This window comes from Oryx dammah, unplaced genomic scaffold, assembly GCF_014754425.2.
Source record: "Oryx dammah isolate SB20612 unplaced genomic scaffold, SCBI_Odam_1.1 HiC_scaffold_25, whole genome shotgun sequence".
Taxonomy (NCBI): Eukaryota; Metazoa; Chordata; class Mammalia; order Artiodactyla; family Bovidae; genus Oryx; species Oryx dammah.
Genome location: NW_024070209.1, coordinates 78,113,041 through 78,132,758, shown reverse-complemented (window position 1 = coordinate 78,132,758; position 19,718 = coordinate 78,113,041). Strand labels below are relative to the sequence as shown.

Genomic DNA, 19,718 nt, shown 5'->3' with positions numbered 1-19,718 from the left:
AGACTACATGACCACCACATTCTGTAACGCCAGCCAACAGCTCAGGGCCTATAAAGCTTACCACCACCAAGTGATGCACATGGCTGCACCACTTAGAAATACACCAAAAATTATCGGTGTCAAAATACACTGCCGGTATAAATATAAATATATAAATATAATTGTAATTGTATAATTTTTATATGTTTTATATTTATATTAGAAATTTCTGTGGATCCTCAAAACAATATCATGTTTCTTTTTGTTTTAAAAAAATGTGTAGTATGAAATCATATGTTTTCTCTCTGTGTTTCTTTGAACAGATTATCGCTTTTCAGTCTGTCTTATTGAAAAAAACAGAACTTTGAGAAAAAAGGAAGTGAAACTGAGTCTCTAAGTTATCAGCTCAGATAATTTATTTTGATTACCATATCTCATCTTCACAGGCTGGAGGGCATGGCCAAAAAAGAAAAAAAGTGTTACTGAAGTTAATAGAGTAACTTGAAGGAGTTTGCCCTTCGTATTCAATTTATGACTTTTTGGACATGTTGCATGTATGAGTTAATACACCCACCTGTCTTCAGTGCAGTGTCAACATAGCCCTCGTAGAGCTGTCTTTGTGCCAGTATGAAGAAGTGGTAAGCCTCAGCCCCTCTCCAAGCATTATCAGTGAAACGACTGCTTGTCGACAGAACTTCTTCTTCCAGCAAACCAGCCAAAGCAGAAGTGGCCTACAAATAAAGCAGACCCGCATCTGCTGTCAGCACAAATCTAACAACAGTCCTTCCAACAGAGATGATTTCTGAAACTTATACATTAAAATATCTAGGGAAGGGGACTTCCCTGGTGGTCCAGGGGAAAAGAGTCCGTGCTCCCAATGCAGGGGGCCCAGGTTTGATCCCTGGTAGAGGAACTAAGATCTCGCATACCACAACTAAGTCCACGAATCGTAACTGCTGAGCCTGTGCACTGCACCACAATGAAGACCCAGCACAGCCAAAATAAATAATAATTAATAAATAAATTAGCATATTTCATTATTACAGAACTGTCACCACAAACTTTTCTATTATAATTCATACTTTGTTAAACTGACACGATCAAATTTTTTCTTTAGTTTTACTGAGGTATAATCAACAAATCAAATTGTAAGATATTTAAAGTGTAGATTGTGGTGATTTTATATACAGATATATTGTGAAAGGATTCTCTTCCCCAAGGAATGATCAAATTTTTAAACAGAATTGATTAAACTTTATGTTAATACAATGCTCATTTACAATTTAAAAAATACACACATTTCTAGGGAAGCTTTTAAAACTCACTGATTAGAAAGGATTTACCAAGAAAGGCATTAAGCAAAGATTACAGATTAGTAAAAATAATCATTTTCAATATTTCCAAGTTGAGATGTCTAAATGTGAGTACTAACTCCATATTATTTATTCTTTTTCCTCATATCATTTAAGAAAATAAATACAAACAAACAAATACATTAAATGGTCTATCCATAAAGAGACGTTTGATCATTTTGGGTTTTTTTTCCCTTAAATGCTTCACATGACTTAACATTACTTAATGTTCCACCTTACCTCTGAGCTCTTTCCTTTAACTTTGCCTCGTTGGGCATTTTTCATTTGTTCGTGGTACTGCTCTATAAGTAAAGCTGCCAGTACATAGAGCTTCTTCACACGTAAAGGTTTAGTTCTTTTCTTTGCCTCTTCATCTGCAATCTTTAAATATTTAAAGAGTTGGGGAAGATATTTCTTAATCTATGTTTGTACAAATGTTCTCATTTCTGAAATATGATTCTCTAAAAAGAGGAGTCAGTAGGGTGGAATATAAGTACCATCCGTTTATGACAAATATTTTTTAACACATTTTCTTTTCCTTAGTACTGATAAGTAATTAGTTATTTCCTTAGTATTTAGCCATTGAAATTAGAATGCAAAACAATTTTAGAAAATAACAGATGCTGATAAATAATTAAGTCAGAGTGAAGAAAGCTTTCGTTATCAACAGGATTTAATTTCCAGTTACAGAAACTTGTACTTTACAGTAGCTGAAAATTCTCTAATTGTTAACTTCAATATTAAGTAAATATACAGTTGTTTAGGAATCAGTAAGGTGCTAAAATTAATAAACAGCCTTTTTAGTAAAAGGTAATACTACTAAGATAACACATAGTTATACTATGATAGTAACAAAATGAGAGGGATTTTGCTGTAACAAATATTTGTTTTGAAAAAATGGAAAATGTATTCTTTAGTATATAAGAAAACATTGGTAACTGAAACAAATCAAATACTCAGCAAGATTATTACATTACCTTAAACATCAGCTTGGCAGCATCATAAAAGTAATTGGCTTTCCGATAGAGTTCTATGGCATCAAGAGTTTTATTCTTTTCCAATAAATGAGATGCATACCTTGCTAACAGGGAACCAATTTCTTTCATATTATGACTTTTAGCCAATTCAACAGCTTTGTTCCACTTGGGGAAAATATATACAACATACAATTACCAAGCAAAATACATACGATAAAGCTTTAAGTTTATAATAATAAATAACACCATATCAAAATTTAAAACTGGTATATAAATTTTTTTAAATCAGGAATTATAAATTTTAGAAGTCAAACGTGTCAAAATAATCAAATGATCTTAAGATTGATGTGCTTAAGGAGCACATCTGAAAAAGAAAGCATCAAAGTTTATAGTCATATTAATCTTATAATTCTAATTTTGCATGAACTATGAGCAAGAAAAATATACATTTGTTTATAGTAAAAAAATATGGAATTTCAGTTAAGAAAATATCCTATCAGATTTAACATTTAAGTTATTTTTATAAAACAAATGGAGCTTTATAAAATACTTTAAGAAAATGTTTAAAAAAATACATTGATAGTGAACAATTTCAACAATTCTGCATTTTCATTTTAGTTAAATTCCAGCTCTTAAAAATATCAAATATATGTTTTCTATAAGGAAAGGAAAATGGACTTGCCAAAATAAATATTGATAAAGTAACTCAATTCCTTCCTCTTGCAATGACCATTAACTGGTCCTTCTTTGGAAACAAAACACAACTCTAATAAAATGCAGAAAATCATGAAATGACTTCCAGACAAAAACTTGCCAGACTAAAAGCACAGGGTTTTTTCAGGTTCCCATACTGAGTTAGTTATGAGGGGGTCACCCTTAATGGTAGCACTTCAAGAGGTAAGTGCAAATTCCGACATTTTCTCAGTCCTCAACCAAGTAAACAAATATCTGGCTCCTTTCACAAAATCTGTCTCAAGCTTTCCAACCCTTGTCCTGGCAACAGTCCTTACAGCATCACTCTGGTGACTTTCAGCTCCTTACTTGGTTGAGATGTACACAGGTATCCACTGCTGCCTTCGGCTGATTACATTTCAAAAAGGCAGTCACTGCTTGTTCACACATTCCAACTCTCACAAACATCTGTGCTATTTCCTGTGGACAAAACATTACCATCAAATTTCACAGAACAAGGAAAAGGCATCTGTTCAGAAAGATCCCCTGGAGAAGGAAATGACAACCCACTCCAGTATTCTTGCCTGGGAAATCCCATGGACAGAGGAGCCTGGAGGGCTACAGTCCATGGGGTCGCAAAGAGTACAACACAACTTAGTGATTGTACAGCAAACAGCATAGTAATATTTCTTTTAACCGGACATAGAGGCAGAGGCTACTAACTAGAAAGGGTGCTAAGGCATCACCTTTTATAAAATCTGTGCTTCACTGGCTCACAGCAAGATCTGATTTTCAACCAGGTTCTAAAGATACTGAACTCTTGTCTTCTTTCACTTCAGTAGCTACTTTACAGAAATGCCAAGCCCCAAAACAAACCCCAAGCTAGTGGGTAAAAAATACCTTTAAAGGATTGATGTGATACTCAGTGTTAATCATTAATTAGAGGCTTAAGGGAAATCTCACACTTACAGGGCTCTCAAATACCTCTATTAAGCAATGTCTCAGACAAGTTGGCTCTTCATCGGTTCAGGAAACTAGGCCAAAAATGGAAGAGGGGAACCACAACAAAGAATGATTATGCCCATTGGGCTATACTTGCCAATTTTCAGACTATCTGGATTTTTTTTTCTTTCTTAATATCTAAATGGTCAAAGTTTTTCTCTCCCCATTAATTATGCTAGAGAAGGCAATGGCAACCCACTCCAGTACTCTTGCCTGGAAAATCCCATGGACGGAGGAGCCTGGTGGGCTGCAGTCCATGGGGTTGCTAAGAGTAGGACACGACTGAGCGATTTCACTTTCACTTTCCACTTTCATGCACTGGAGAAGGAAATGGCAACCCACTCCAGTGTTCTTGCCTACAGAATCCCAGGGACTGCAGAGCCTGGTAGGCTGCCGTCTATGGGGTCACACAGAGTCCGACATGACTGACGTGACGCAGCAGCAGCAGCAGCAGCATTAATTATGCAACAATTAATTTAAAGAGCCCAAAGAAGAAAATTTAGAACAAAGTTACAGAGAATTCTGCCTTTAGTTTCACTCTTTTTTAAAACGTTAAATTCTTTATTGTTAATATAACCTACTAAAGTCTAGCTATCTTTTAAAACTTTTCTTATAGTAAATTTCAAACATATATAGACACGTACTACTCCCCACACCCACCTCAAATCACTCTGAAGAGAATCTCTAACAACATATTATTTCATCTAAATATTTCATGTGTTCAGCTAATTTTTAAAGCAACATTATGAAATTGACAAGCCCCACACAAGACTGTAATCATGTTAAAATAGTAGGAATATGATTGACTTTTTCCTTCTCCATTTTGAAGCATTCTGTAATACTCAAAATTGTTTTAATAACTAAAGCATCATTTCACATCTTAGAAACTGTGAAGTTATAATTTTTAATTCTCCATATTACAAAGTACATTTCCTCACTATAACAGAAAAGTTTATAAAGTAACCTAACAACTCCCAAAACTGAAATGTATAATATCCTACTGGAAGCAACTTGTGGTTTTCTGGAAGTGAACTGGCAAGATTCTCCAATCCCACATAATCTTCTAACATATAATAACATTCAGCTAAGCGTTCCTGGTTCCGGCCTTGTACATAATATTGTATAGCATTCAACCTACAGAAAGAAGAGAAAAACTTTTAAACTAATGCGAATCTCCTGATAAATAAGCACTTTCACCAAAAAAGTTCTTTCATTAGAATGGCAGCACTAGTATAGTATTACTCTAATCATCATCTTTAGTTATAAAATATCTTTGAAGCACATAAATTGAAAAACAAAAAAAAGACTGCATAACATATTTTAGTTACAATATTCTTTGAATATTCTTAAGAAATACTACTTTACTCTGACACACAGTTGTATTTTCAAACACTGACATAAATAAGTAAGGATACTGATCAAAATGATAGCTTCAGAATAAAAGCCAATGATTTCTGAAAATAAGCTACTATAATAAAACAAGCAAACAAACAGTAGAAAGCTACCTGGTGTTAAAGCATACATCTTCTGAGTTTTGAAACTCCAAAGCCTTACAATGCTCACCTGACAACTGGAAGGACCCCTTGCTCCTCCATGGTAACTAGGGCTACGTGAATTCTGGGACCTGGAAGGATGGTCTTCATTTCCCTGGCATTATTTCATTGGGAAGTACTCTACACAGGCAGCTACAATTTCAAGTGCAGAATGAATGGATGGGGAGGTCCAGATAGGTGACCTACCTCTTTTGTCGATCAGCAAAGTAGTCTCCGATGGCATTGTGGGCTTGCTCAAGGAGACTGTCATCTGCATCACCGGATCCAGTTTTCAGGAGCTGGAGTACTCTAAACCAATCTCCCAACTTCAACCGGAGGCCAATAGCCAGATCTCTACCAAAAAAAAAAAAAGATATTCATTCAACAAGCATTTAGCAAGTGCCTGCTATGTGCTAGGTTCAATTCCCCGATACTGAGAATACACAACAATGAAAAGACAGGTAAGTTAAGTCTCTAAACATTTTAGAAATTTAGCCTGACCAGGGAAGAGGCAATGGGGAGAACCTGCAACAGGAAAAAAGAAACACTTTTCTGCCTCTTATTCTCCTAGGCTTTCAATTTACTTGGCAAAATAATCCCTTCAATAATAATCATTTCTTTTCATCAGTTTCTTAGACATGATCAAGCTTATTTCATGTTTACATGTTTGGTTTAACATTTCTTTTCAAAGCTTAAGTTGCATTATTATCAATCTCCTGAAAGCACAAATAATAAAAACTAGATATAATGTTCACAGCTGAAATGAAGTTCATATAGTAGTTTACATAAAGAAAAATGAAATATAAAGAATAAAACTCAATCCCTAAATACCTTGGAATCTCATTTCATGCTCCTTGACAACAGAAAATTAAATAATGACCTAAACCAAAACAGAGAACCTAAATAATGAGTGGTACAATAAATGGTAAAGCCCCTAGTCTCTGTAGTTCCATGGGTTTTCCCCTACCAAATGAAAAAGTCTCCCATGGCCAGTCATTAACATCACGTAAAGACAGAGGAGAAAGCTGCCCCTGAATTACAAAGCATAAATTAAGGTCATGTTGAATGTCTGACTTAGAATCCAAACTGAAGTTATTTTTTTAAAAGAAATGGTGTGATATATTTAGTCTATTTTACAATCCTCATTTGTTTAAAAAAAAATGTGGATTCTGGGAGCAGTCCAGATGCCTGCACCTTCAGCACTTACCTTCTGTCCATATCCAGATACATCCTTTCTGCCTCCTCAAACCGACCGAAGTAGGCAGCCACCTCTGCCTGCTTCATGGGCTCATTCTGCAGGTTGCCCAGGCGCTTCACAAACTTAATGCCCTGGTAATCTTTGCAACGCACAAACGCTTGCTCTGCAGTGTGCAAATCCAGTTTCTGAAGAGCTGCTTCAGCTAGCAGGCGCCTATATTAAAAAGAGAAACAATAAAAGCCTATGGTGAACTACAGATAAACCAGTCTTGAATCAGAATTCAATTACTACATCTATTGCTTCTAGTGAAACACAGTGGGAAGTGATTATTTTAACAAATTTATAAACATCTTTTTTTTTTTTTTTTTTTTTTGCTGCACTGGGTTTCACACAGAACTTCCCTGACCAAGAATCAAACCCATGGCCCTTGCAGTGGAAGTGCAAAGTCTTAACCACTGGACCACCAGGGAAGTCCTAATATTATGCTTATGTTGACTATTTCCACCTCTAAATTTCTGTATTTTAAAAAGAAGAGCAAGAATGAAAGTTATTCCCACCAGGAATCTAGCATCAGAGTAGTGGACAACGGCTGAGATTTTACACTTGATACTTTATGAGGTTTCATTTATTTATTTTTAAATACCAAAGTCGGGGGTGTGGATTATCCTCGATGAACTGAGATGCATCCTCTATTCCAACCTTCTCGATCAGTGCTCGACTGTCTCGCAGGGACCTGATCTCAAAGTTAATGATATAATCCTTGTTTGGATATTCTGGATTCTAAAAGTAAAGATGAAAAGAGAGAAATCCAAATAGTTGCCCTTAGAGTATGTATTTCCCTCTTACAGTCTAAAAAAAAAAAAAAAAGCAAATGAACAACTGCATCATATTATGAGCAAAACTGGGAAGAAAAGAAATTCCCATGTGTGGGTCTTTTGAATTTTCTGGAAAATACCCATAATCCAGCACTACAGTTACACACATCAACTCTGAAGCTAGAGAGCCTGGAGTCAAATCATGCTTGTGCCTACTGCTAACTGGGTATCACTGCCAAGCCAGCTGATTTCTCCAGGCCTCAAATTTTTCATCTAAAAAAACTGGGATGGTAATCAAATTTACCTTCTAGCATTGTGAGGATTAAATGACATAATACCATATCGAACACTGAGCACAATGTCCAGCTGTGTTATTCACCTTATTCAGTCTCAGAACCAACCTGACACACACTTGTTTCAGACCTTTGAAGAAATACATCTGCTGACTGAACCACAGCACCCTTAATCCTCTTCTGCTGCTGCTGCTGCTAAGTCGCTTCAGTTGTGTCCAACTCTCTGCAACCCCACAGACAGCAGCCCACCAGGCTCCACCGTCCCTGGGATTCTCCAGGCAAGAACACTGGAGTGGGTTGCCATTTCCTTCTCCAATGCGTGAGAGTGAAAAGTGAAAGCAAAGTCACTCAGTCGTGTCAGACCTTCGCAACCCCATGGATCGCAGCCTACCAGGCTCCTCCATCCATGGGATTTTCCAGGCAAGAGTACTGGAGTAGGGTGCCACTGCCTTCTCTGTAATCCTCTTCTAGTTGCTGAATTTCTTGTCCATCTCCCCAGATTCTCTACTGGAGGCCAGGAACTGTCTTTACTTGTTCCCAAACAATATTTGCTGAATCCATGAACAGATGAATTTTAGATAAATAATTTTATCTAGCAAGAACCTTCCTGATCTAAATATCTATCAGGTACAGTTGTAACAACAAACACCTCACAAAAAGGTGTTAATTCCCTTCCTTTTTTTTCTGCACTCCTTCCTCCAAGAAATTTCTCATGTCATTTCTTTTTCCTCTTGACATATAATTGGCAAATAACATTCTATTATTTTTAGGGGTACCACACTCCTATTATTTCTTAAAACTGTATGCTTGAAGGAATCCACAGTTCAGATAAATATTTCCTGGGTCAACAGGCCTCAGAGGGAACTATGATATGACAATATTCTTTTCTTTATGGCTTTGTATGCAGTAAGTCAGGCAGAGAACCAAACTGTCACAGAGAACATGGTTTCCCTCAGTTTAACAACCCCTAACAGTAAACCAGGCAATAGTACTGCAGTGATTCTTTAGCCTAGTACAAGATACACACAAACTGTGCCCAGTGAGTCAAGAGTTTTAAAGTACACAGACTGAACTGAACTGGACCAGTTAAATACGTGTTTTAAAAATTCTTCACAAGTGTCAATATAATCATTTTTAAGCACTCCAGAATTCAAGGCAATCAGCAACTATGAGCCTTTCTTGAAAAAACCTGTAATGATGAAATCCAGCCAAATAAAAGATTAATCAAAATTAAGAACTCATGCACAGGGAAAATATAGAAAAAGGCACTGATTAGTAGCTTTCATTTAAATAAATATAAGACTAAACAACTGGAAAAATAGGGTTAGAATACAAAATGTAAACATTCTAAATCTTGACAAAGTAAAAATAACAATAGAACTAATGAAGAAAGGAGAGAAAGAGGCAGAAAATGTAAGAACATCATCTTTTAGAGTGCACAATCAAATATTAAGATGTTGTTTAAAAGCAGTAGTTTTTCAATTTCACTAGTTTCTTTAGTTTTTCATAGTTTTCTTTCTTAACCCAGAAAAACGGCAACATTTGTGGTGGAAAAAAAAAATTATCTGAAGTTCTACAGTTTCTTCAGATTCACTGTCACATTGTAAAAATTAAACTGAACACTAAAAAAGTAGATTGTACAATGATGCCACTTTCATAAAATTATTCCTGTTTATCTAATCTATCATATCAAATCTATCTTTCCACACATTGGTTACAGTTTGCCAGTGCAGGAGACCTAAGAGACACAGGTTCAATCCCTGAATCAGGAAGATCCCCCGGAGGAGGGCATGGCAACCCACTCCAGTATTCTTGCCTGGAGAAGCCCATGAACAGAGAGCCTGGTAGGTTACAGTCCAAAGGGTCACAAAGAGGCGGACACAACTGAAGCAATTTAACATGCAATTGTTAAAATATCTAGATTGCAACAGAATTTCAGACCTTCCTTTTTGATGTTTGATTGCTGAGAGCTTTTAAGCCTCATCCTGACTCCTCCCCCGTCTGCCTCACATCTGGATAAGGTGACAAGAAAGCATTAAGTGTTCCATCCTTTGGTGCCACAGGAGTTCCAAACCACACATATCTCTACCTACTTATGGGAACCCTCACTCTAGCCCCACCTTACAGTTACCCAAAAAACCCTAGCCTGTCTCCTTTCCTTGCTCGCAAATCAATTTTGAATCAGCTTAGGAAAGCTATCCTTTCTCCCCGAGAAACCTCACTATGTAGGTAAGATCTTTTTACATCCTTTTGGTATGTCTGCGGTGTTTATACTCGACATGCAAACAAAATTTGGGGTGGGGGCCATTCCTGCTGCTTTTGTGTGGTCATCATATACAGAAAAAACTGGATCACAATAAAAGGGGCAATTTACATTATCAAACTAAAATATGAAAACATGTTATAAAATGGAACATTTCTGGAAATTTAAAATCTACTATCCCAATTCCAAAAAACATACATAGTACATAGGAAAATAAACACTTTGGATAAAATGAAAGTAAACTTGCAATATATTCTCAGAGTAAAAAATTCTCAAAGACTGTTCAATGAAGGTCAAAGTAGAAGTTCAAAAACCCTCTGGAATTTAGAAAGATTACTTTATAAAACCTGAAAATAAAAATGGAAGGAAGGTGGACCTCCAAACAAGAAGTTACTCAAATATTCTAGAACAAGAAAAAGACTAAAGAAAATTATCAAATATTTCTTCAGCCTTCTCTGTTATTAACATAAAATAATGACAACTAACTACCCTTTCTGAGCTCTTGGTCCTAGCACTCCACTAACTGCTTTCTACTCATTATCTTACAAAATAACAATCCTATAAGAAAGGTACTATTACTACTCACATTTTATAGAGATAAAAACAGGCTCACAAGCAGGAAAGGAAAATGAAACTTTAAAAGATGAAGGAAGCTGTCTAAACGTTGTGTGAGTGACAGAGTAGGGCTGGAATTCTGCAACCCACACTCCTAACCATACCCCATACTGCCCAGTACAAAAACGAATTCCAGTCAAGCCAACAACAGAAATGTAACTTTTTTTAATAAGAATTACCTTTAATATCTCATCCAAAAGGACAGATTTAATTTCTAAATCCTCAAAGTTACAGATATATCCAGAAGTCTGAATGGGTTCCTTTAAAGACAAAAACAAATGTTATGTTTAAAAGTACAAAATTTCCCTTCTTTGACTTATCATGATTTTAAATTTTATTATCAAAATTCTCAAAACAAAAAAGTAGAGAGAATGTCATTAACACCCACATATCTACCATCTAAATATTAACAGTTTGGAGATATACTTCAGTCAATTTTTTGGCTAAAGTATTTTAAAGTAAAGTAAATCTAGAGACATCATGACTTTCACTCCTATTTCAGTATGTATGTCTAAAACATAAGGATGTTTGTTCTCTTACATAGCCATATGATGATGATCACACCTCACATAAGCAGTATAATTCCCTAATGGGATCCAGCATCAGCTTCTGAATTAATCCAAAGATGGTTTATACGGTTTGATAATTCTCATTCATTCCATGTAACATTAAATTTAGTTCTTAATGAAATTTGTATCTAAGTGTGGAGATATATATATATATATATCAAAGAAGTCTCATACCATGAAAAGTACGTCCTCTGTAACATTAGCCAGAGGGTATTGTTGATAGATTCATTTCCTATATGAGATTTAATTTGCCAACATGGAAATACATGAACGTGCTATATGTCTCTTTCTTGTCCTACTGTTATACAGGCATGTAGAAATAAAGTAGAGCAAATGCATATTATAATGTAAAGTAGCTGTCCTAAACCCCTAGTGGAAAAAATAGGTTAAAATATTATATAAGAAAGAAATAAACTCCCAATATACTTAATACCTCCAAGAACACTGCAAAAAGAATAGGATAATGTCTGATAATGAAAATAATTCAAGAATGCAATTTTTCAAAATATATGTGTAAAGTCATAAAGAAATAGAAAGTAACCTAAAATCCAAATGCAATAATGTATCAGATTTATAACCCTGAAAGTTAGTGGTTCATATATAATAGAAACTTCAAAATTATAATAATAGGAAGACACTAAAAAGATGAAAATAAGTAAATATTGAATCATATTTAGTTTGCACTTAATATGTCCAAGTTTAATACTGAGGCTCTTGCAGGCATATTATACATGTTCATTAGGTTTTAAAATATATATTTTCTTTAAAAAGTAGAAATTGATTAAAATTATATGAGAAAACTTTATAAAATCCCTACACTTCCTCAAAAAATCATATTACATAAAGGCAAATAGTATGCTTTTAAGAACAGAAAGAATCAGAACAAAATTTAACTCACAAACAAGTACATGTGATGAAATATTTCTTATAAACTGTAGGAACCTTTTAGAGGCTTTCTTTTGGTACTACATGTAAACCAAGTATACCTGTATAAGAAGGTTCATCACTAGAAAATTTTTTATTTCTAGCTAGATAATTCAACAAAGCAAGAGAGACAAAAGATAAAATCATAAAAGATGATCTGTGGATAAAAAATAATACCAATATCAAAGAGGAAAGGAGAAACAGAAAGGTAAGGAGAGTGATCAGCCAGGATCAACCAGAAGACCCTCTGTCGCCTTAGGACAGAAGACGATGTCCTAAAGGAGTTCTAGGAAGTCCAGTTTTGTCCTCATGTGCTAGAGGCACAGCAAGAAGGGTAACTGACCAAACAGGGACCACAGCCAGCCAGTGTTCTCGTGAATGAAAACAGCAGCTTAGCACGGTTTATAAAGAAATTCAGTCAGTGGTTAAGTCGTTAAGAAATGCACCTACCTCTGAATCTAACAGAAAACTGAAATACTTGCCAAGCCAGACAACAAACTCCAAAAATAAATAAATTAAAGGTTGTTCTTTTGAAACTACTTAAGAACACTTTCCACTAAGCAAAGATTTGCCCTGGTCCTGGACTCACCATGTGTGCTGCACACGCATTATAAACAGCCAGGCATAATCCTCTCACTTCTCCAGGCATATGATTTCAAAATCAGTCTAAATAGGGCCAGCAATGGATAAAGGACCCTCACATTCAAAAAGTATTTCACTTCCATCCTCCAGTTTATCCCATGGTTACCTGCCAAATTTCCACACTTGTTTCTTTGGAAAGGTCAAGCTTTCTTTAAACCTTTGAGAGACAGCTGTGCTTATACAGGTCAAAGGCAACACCCTGAATGCCCCTCGTTTGAGCCTCTGGACGTAGTAGCCGCTCAGTCGTGTCCGACTCTTTGTGAGCCTGCCTGGCTCCTCTGTCCTTGGAACTCTCCAGGCAAGATTACTGAAGTGGGTTGCCATTCCTTTCTGCCAGGGATCTTCTGCACCTAGGGACTGAACCTGGGTCTCCTGCATTGCAGGCGATTCTTTACCATCTCAGCCACCAGGGAAGCCCTTTGAGCTATTACTTAGGGTCTAAAAATTACAAAGATCCATAAGACACCTGGCTTCCCTGGTGGCTCAGACGGTAAAGCGTCTGCCTGCGATGCGGGAGACTCAGGTTCGATCCTTGGGTTATGAAGATCCCCTGGAGAAGGAAACGGCACCCCACTCCAGTGCTCTTGCCTGGAAAATCCCATGGACGGAGGAGGCTGGTAGGCTACAGTCCATGGGGCCGCAAAAAGTCGGTCATGACTGAGTGGCTTCATAAGACACCTAAGAGCTTTATAACTAAGCCTTTGAGAGCAATTTACATCAGGTCATTGGCCAACCCAAAAATCCTGAAGGGAAGGGAAAGTCACTCAGCCATGCCCCAAAGATCCTGAATAGGGCTCAAATAAGTATATAATTTAGGATATTAAAACTGAAAATAATTTAAGATATTAAAAGGGCAAATAGTTTACCACTAAATAAATTATTACAGAAAATCTTCAGTAGCTCAGAGGCCCCAGCATGTAATATTTTCCCAAGAAGGAAACTACAGGTCCAAACAACATCAGTTACTGCCATAAAGCACGTATCAAGTCATCTCTTATTATTTCCACTGCGGCTGCTGCTGCTAAGTCACTTCAGTCGTGTCCAACTCTGTGCGACCCCAGAGACGGCAGCCCACCAGGCTCCCCCGTCCCTGGGATTCTCCAGGCAAGAACACTGGAGTGGTTGCCATTTCCTTCTCCAATGCATGAAGTGAAAAGTGAAAGTGAAGACGCTCAGTCGTGTCCGACTCCTAGCAACCCCACACACTGCAGCCCACCAGGCTCCTCCATCCATGGGATTTGCCAGGCAAGAGTACTGGAGTGGGTTGCCATTGCCTTCTCCAACTAGCGGAGTACAATAAGAGTACTGAAAATTTCAAATTGAAAATCCACAGATAATTCAAAAATTGTTTATAAGATTTATCTTCTTAATTATGTTTTGGTTAGGCTACCACTCAAATTTTGAATTCCCAAACACAATAGCTAAGGATTACAGAGCAGACTGACAGGAAAGTTCAGTGCCTAAAAATCAGTTGATGTGAGTCACAAGTAGAAAATAAAAAATATAACTTTAAAAATCAGTAAGAAAGGAGCATTCTGACACACCAGAGAGAGTAGATTATTAGTCATCGTCCACAAGATTATCAGGATGAGAAAGAACATGGATTACTGGCTGATAAAGTTCATGTAAATATAAATGAGACAAAGGTAAGCACAGAACAGGCAAAATAGAATGAAAGGACCACTTTTCAAAACCATTTTTCGGTTAGGTTGCCTTAAGCAACTTTGGTAAATAAGACTACAGATTCTCTTTTTAAAAAAACTTTGACAAGGGAAGAAATAAAGACTATACAGTTAGTGACCAAGGTTCCATCTTTTAAATAGAACAGATAAATGCTTAGAAAGTACCTTTCAGTGAAAGTAGAGAATATTTAAAAGATAAATGTTAATCCCACTTAAGACCAAATATTTTTGAGTTCCACAGAAATGTTCCTATTTATTTTCAGAATTCATGCAGCCAACACTAACAAATTTCTTGAAGAAACAAAGGAGAAATGTCCAGGTTTTGGTTTTTGGCTCATTATTTATGTACCATTAATGCTCATTTCTTGGTTTTACCTCAGGATCCAAGTTTCTGAAAACATACATTCTTGTCTTCTCCATCACTGCAAACAAATCAGGATTATCTTTGGCCCACTTCATATCCCAGACATCTTTTCGCTCCAATTTTAACAACTCGCCAATGACTTGCTGTCCTGTGCTGTCTGTCACTCGAGCATCCAAGTCAAAGAAGGTTAAAACTCCTAAGATGTCGATGATAGCAAGGCGGCTAAAAGCAATGAAATTGGAGGAGGGGAAGAAACAGTAATCTCACATTCATGAGTATAATTACCTATCACCATTCTTCAAAATAACTTCATCAGAACCCAGGAAGAAGATAGAAATGGCTTTAACTAATTAACTTTAAACAAACATTTATAAATTTGATAGAAGACATGGGGTACTTTCCATTTTGCTTCCTTGAGAGAAAAAAGTATCCAAGGGACTAAAGCAACTGCTATGCAAATAACCTAAAATATTACAGTAGAATTTCTATATTTTGCCCAATTAGAGAAAAACATATATATGTATGTATGTATGTATGTATGTATGTATGTATGTATGTATGTATATATATTCCTAATAAATATAATATTTAAATACAAATTTAGTATAGTAAAACCACACTGGACTATACAAGTTGAAAACAAACACACGTCTTTGCATTTGTTACATAAATATAAATCCCAGTGGATGACAGTTTACCTATGGCAAGCTTTCAGACTTACCTAGAGTTGCAATTCAAGGATAATTGGTAGGCTTGACAATCAAGGAAATATTTTTGAATCAAACCAACGTTAGGAAGACTGTATCTCTGAAAGGTGCCAGATTCACGACTCTACAGAAAATATTTTTGATTACTAAAACCTATTTACCATAATAACATTAAATTACAACTACAGGTCTCTCTATATGTTCATACATTTGCTTCACATCCAAAGTGGTAGTGTCACAGTGAATTCTCAATTCTGATACTGATCATGTTCTGAGTAAATATTTACCTCCTAATTTAATTAAAACCTTTTTAAAGTGGCTGAAGATGATCTAATATTTTTCATGTAATATCCAAGAAAAGAAAGTCAGAAACCTAGTTCTTTTTAATACACAAAGTCTTATATCAGATGGAAGACATATCTAGGGTTATTTACAATTGTTTAGGTTAATATTCAGGGTACACTGAAAGCTAACATATACAGCACCTACTGAACTAAATTTCATATACATGAAAAATAAATATAAGACCACCATATGAATACAGTTGTCACTGAAAGTCTGTGTTGTCACCCTGTAGCCATCTATATGATACCAGTTCGTGGCAAAAGGTGATGATCAGAAAGCAGTGATACAGTGAGTACTATTTCAATGTGTTTAAACATAGAACAGAAGGTAAGTTTCCATGCAACTCTGTGCAAGCCTTAAGGCTGACAAATCAACAGAGCAACAGACAGCGAAACCCTACTGTGCTTGGGGCCATGGCAATGGGAAAAAACAGGAGACTACCCTCAGCCCACTATTCCCTCCCCCTCTCTACCAGGAGCAGCTCTCTCCTCTGAGCATGCTTCTGCAGAAGGCCTGTCAGGAAGACTGGGGAGGGCAAGGGACTGGTAACGAGGGCAGATATTTTTTTTAATGTACAAAAGACAGGTACAAGCTTTAAAAGATCTCATATATTGAAGTATGCAATCAGATTTTGTTTTTTAAAAAGTAGATCCTATAACTTTGAGTTTGAAAACGTCATGGTTTTTAAATCTCTTTATATTTCAACAGTGGAAAGTTTTCCATGCAGAAGGTATCTTTACCACTAAAATTTTTGCTAGTATTAAAACTGTCTGAGTGTTTCTTATAGGGAGACTCTCTCATTTAGGAATTAAGTCCATTTTCATGGTTGATCTGACTTGCATTTTCTTTTTATTTTTTCCTGCAAATGTCAGAAACACAACTAACACAACTGAAAAACATGCTGTGTAACAAAGAATATAAAAAGAAAAGACTCTCTACAGAGCTGACTGTAAGACAAACTGCTTAAAACATACACCAAATTCATTTGGTGAGAAAAATGAATACTATGTTCTTAAGATTTTCCCCCCATAAACTTAGCTAATGTCTAAAGAATGTAACTAGAACTGGAAATACACACACTCAAGGATCTATTTACATAATTCAAGTTTAATGACTCTACCAGCTTTACTATATTCACCATTTATTTCTAAAATCACTATTTTCAAATATCAGAGCTCAAGAAGAGACACTATAACATTGATACACTGATTTGATTTGAAAAATTCAGCAAAAATTTGCCACAGACTTCTTTATTTTATTGGCTAGCAAACACACTACCTCTTCATTCTAAGTCTTACGAAAACAGCTGAGCCAAAGCACTTTCTCCAGTACAAAACAAAGCAGACTACATACAGAGGAAACTTTCCAAGACCTACTGCCACCGTCCAATTTATTCCATGTTGGCCAATCTTTACAGGGCTCATTCAACCCAGTGACAGACTCTCCCCAGCTGGCCATGAGTCTACTACCTTCACAGTTATTTTTTGCAAATCATTAACAATTTCTGAGGCAATCTTTGAAACTTTATTTCTTTTGTTGGACCTAGTAAAACTTGAGGTGCCCACAAGATGAGGTTCAAATCCAAAACATATTGCTTTGCCCTGTTTTCACCACTTAAAAGATTACTGTTCATAGAATAAGTTTTTTTTTTAACCACTTACCACAATCAATGTCTTATCAGATGCAGTTATGGCACAAATCGGATCCCTTGTGCCCTAAAATAAATCAATGTTACTCTTTATCAAACATTTATTGAATGACTGATCTGGTATAAGGTGGTATGCAATTCACTAAGAATACTTCAGCTATATATTTATTAACCACTATTTACTTACTGAGCACCTACTATGTGACAGACATTGAAGCGCTGGAGATATTCAGATGTAATCTTTGCCCTCAGGGATTACTCAAAAGTTTAGTGGGGAACAGTGGACCCAGCGCCTAACAACAGTACAGTGTGATCAGAGCAGAGGTAAACACAAGAGTTTCGAGAACACAGAAGGAGGAGCCTAAACTTACACCAAAATGGGAGGAGAGGCAAACACTTGAGCTTAGTCATAAAAGATGAACATTCAGCATGCCAAAATAAACAAGGGGTACATGGTATGGCACTGCTACAACCTGGATGGATCTTTATAAAAGTAGCCATTCTCAAAAGGTGACATGCTATATGATTCTCTTCAAAGAACATTCTCAGAGTGACAAAACTATAGAGATGGAAACAGATTAGCGACTGCCAGGGGACAAGGAAGGGGTGGAGAGTGAGTACAAAAATGAAGAAGTAGCATGAGGCAAGCTCCTTTACGGTGATAAAGTTACATAAAACTACATGTGAAAACTAGTGAAAACCGAATAAGGAATTGAGTTGTAGTCTAGTTCACAGCATCATTACCAATGTCAGTTTCCTGATTTTGATATTATACTACCATTACTTAAGATGTCACCATGTGGGAAGCTGGGTAAAGCGGTTTTACGTGCTATTTTTGCAACTTCCTATGAGCCTAAGATTGCGTCAAAATAAAAAAAATTTTTTAATCAAAAGAAGAAAACATAGCAGATCTAGAACAAGTTGAATCAGAATAGAAATTTTTAAAAGAATTACTAGAATAATATGCTATTCACTGGAAACAAATTTTTTTCATGTCTCAAAATAAAATTACAGTATCTCCAAATCTATGGATATTAACATTTGCTGGCACTAATAAAATCACCTACTTGAATGGCTTTACTATAATCAAGCACACCATCCAATGATCCAGAAGGAGTATCATCAACATGATAAATTCTGGAAAAAAAAATTCAAATTTCAATGACAGTATAAGTAAGGTTTATACTATTTCATGATCTCTAGAACAATTAAAGGATTGGATGGCACCAATGAATACTGTTATTTAATAGTAATGTCCTGATTATTTCAAAGAGTTCTTGACACAGCTCAACCTTATAAAGGCAGAAACTACTGACCACGTGTTTACTAGTTATGCAAGTGCCATATTCCTGGAAGCTGGGGCAAAACTATATCTGGACATTGAATCACAGATTTCCAATGAATTTCAATAAGCTGCAAAAGATATTTCCCTTACTCTCCCAAGGAACATCGGTCAGGAACAACTTCTAAAGCACCAAGTGTCTCTGTCGTTTCTCCATAACAGAAACGGAATTTCTGTTTTTCGATATGCTTTTTCCTTTTTATCGATATGCTTAATAAAAGTAAAACTTAAGTGGATTTGGGAAGCTCTAGTCAATGGGATTTTCGTTCTGAAGAAAAGAACCTTCCCCTAAGCTCCCTGCATTATGAAGAGGCGCCACCTCAGGTGTACCGTCTCTAGGATACCTTTACTGTAACACTTACTCACACCGCAGTGTCACTGCTAGTTTACTTGCTTTTCCCACTAGGCGGTGATTTTCCTAGAGGCAAAGACTGCATCTCTAGTGCCTGCCACACACTGTCAGGCACTCTATAATGTCTGCTGAAAAAAACAGTAAAACGAATGGAGGAGCAGAGTAGCCCTGAGGCCCTGTGCAAGTTATTTAACTTCTCTGAGCCTCAATTTCTTTGTCTATAAAAGAAGGCTAACAATTTGCCCTTTGCAGGACTTTTGAGAGGCATAAATTAAATGATGTTTGTAAAGCACACATGTACAGAGCCTGATCCATAAAAAGGAGTTTGAGACCTTGTAGCTGCAATATAATCATGGGAAATTAAGCCATTTTCTACTTTTAAAATATCATTAAATTTTATCATTATTAAATTGAAGTCACATTTGTATTTCCATCAATATAATAC

The 19,718-nt window shown here is 36.1% G+C and overlaps 1 protein-coding gene across 2 annotated transcripts in view; it reads right to left on the bottom strand.

Annotated features, from left to right (window-relative positions):
- Window positions 1-19,718, bottom strand: part of WDR35 (WD repeat domain 35) — a 56,475-nt gene that overhangs the window by 6,043 nt on the left and 30,714 nt on the right. The window contains exons 13-25 of one of the 2 annotated variants that reach the window (XM_040224998.1): window positions 18,647-18,716; window positions 17,593-17,646; window positions 15,601-15,710; window positions 14,891-15,101; window positions 10,878-10,958; window positions 7,356-7,492; window positions 6,722-6,925; window positions 5,722-5,868; window positions 4,984-5,116; window positions 3,350-3,460; window positions 2,309-2,473; window positions 1,572-1,712; window positions 554-710 (exon numbers count right to left, since the gene is read on the bottom strand). In XM_040224998.1, the coding sequence (XP_040080932.1) occupies window positions 554-710; window positions 1,572-1,712; window positions 2,309-2,473; window positions 3,350-3,460; window positions 4,984-5,116; window positions 5,722-5,868; window positions 6,722-6,925; window positions 7,356-7,492; window positions 10,878-10,958; window positions 14,891-15,101; window positions 15,601-15,710; window positions 17,593-17,646; window positions 18,647-18,716 (1,721 nt within the window). The remainder of the gene's footprint in view (window positions 1-553; window positions 711-1,571; window positions 1,713-2,308; window positions 2,474-3,349; window positions 3,461-4,983; window positions 5,117-5,721; window positions 5,869-6,721; window positions 6,926-7,355; window positions 7,493-10,877; window positions 10,959-14,890; window positions 15,102-15,600; window positions 15,711-17,592; window positions 17,647-18,646; window positions 18,717-19,718) is intronic. The other variant, XM_040224999.1, reaches the window with a different exon arrangement.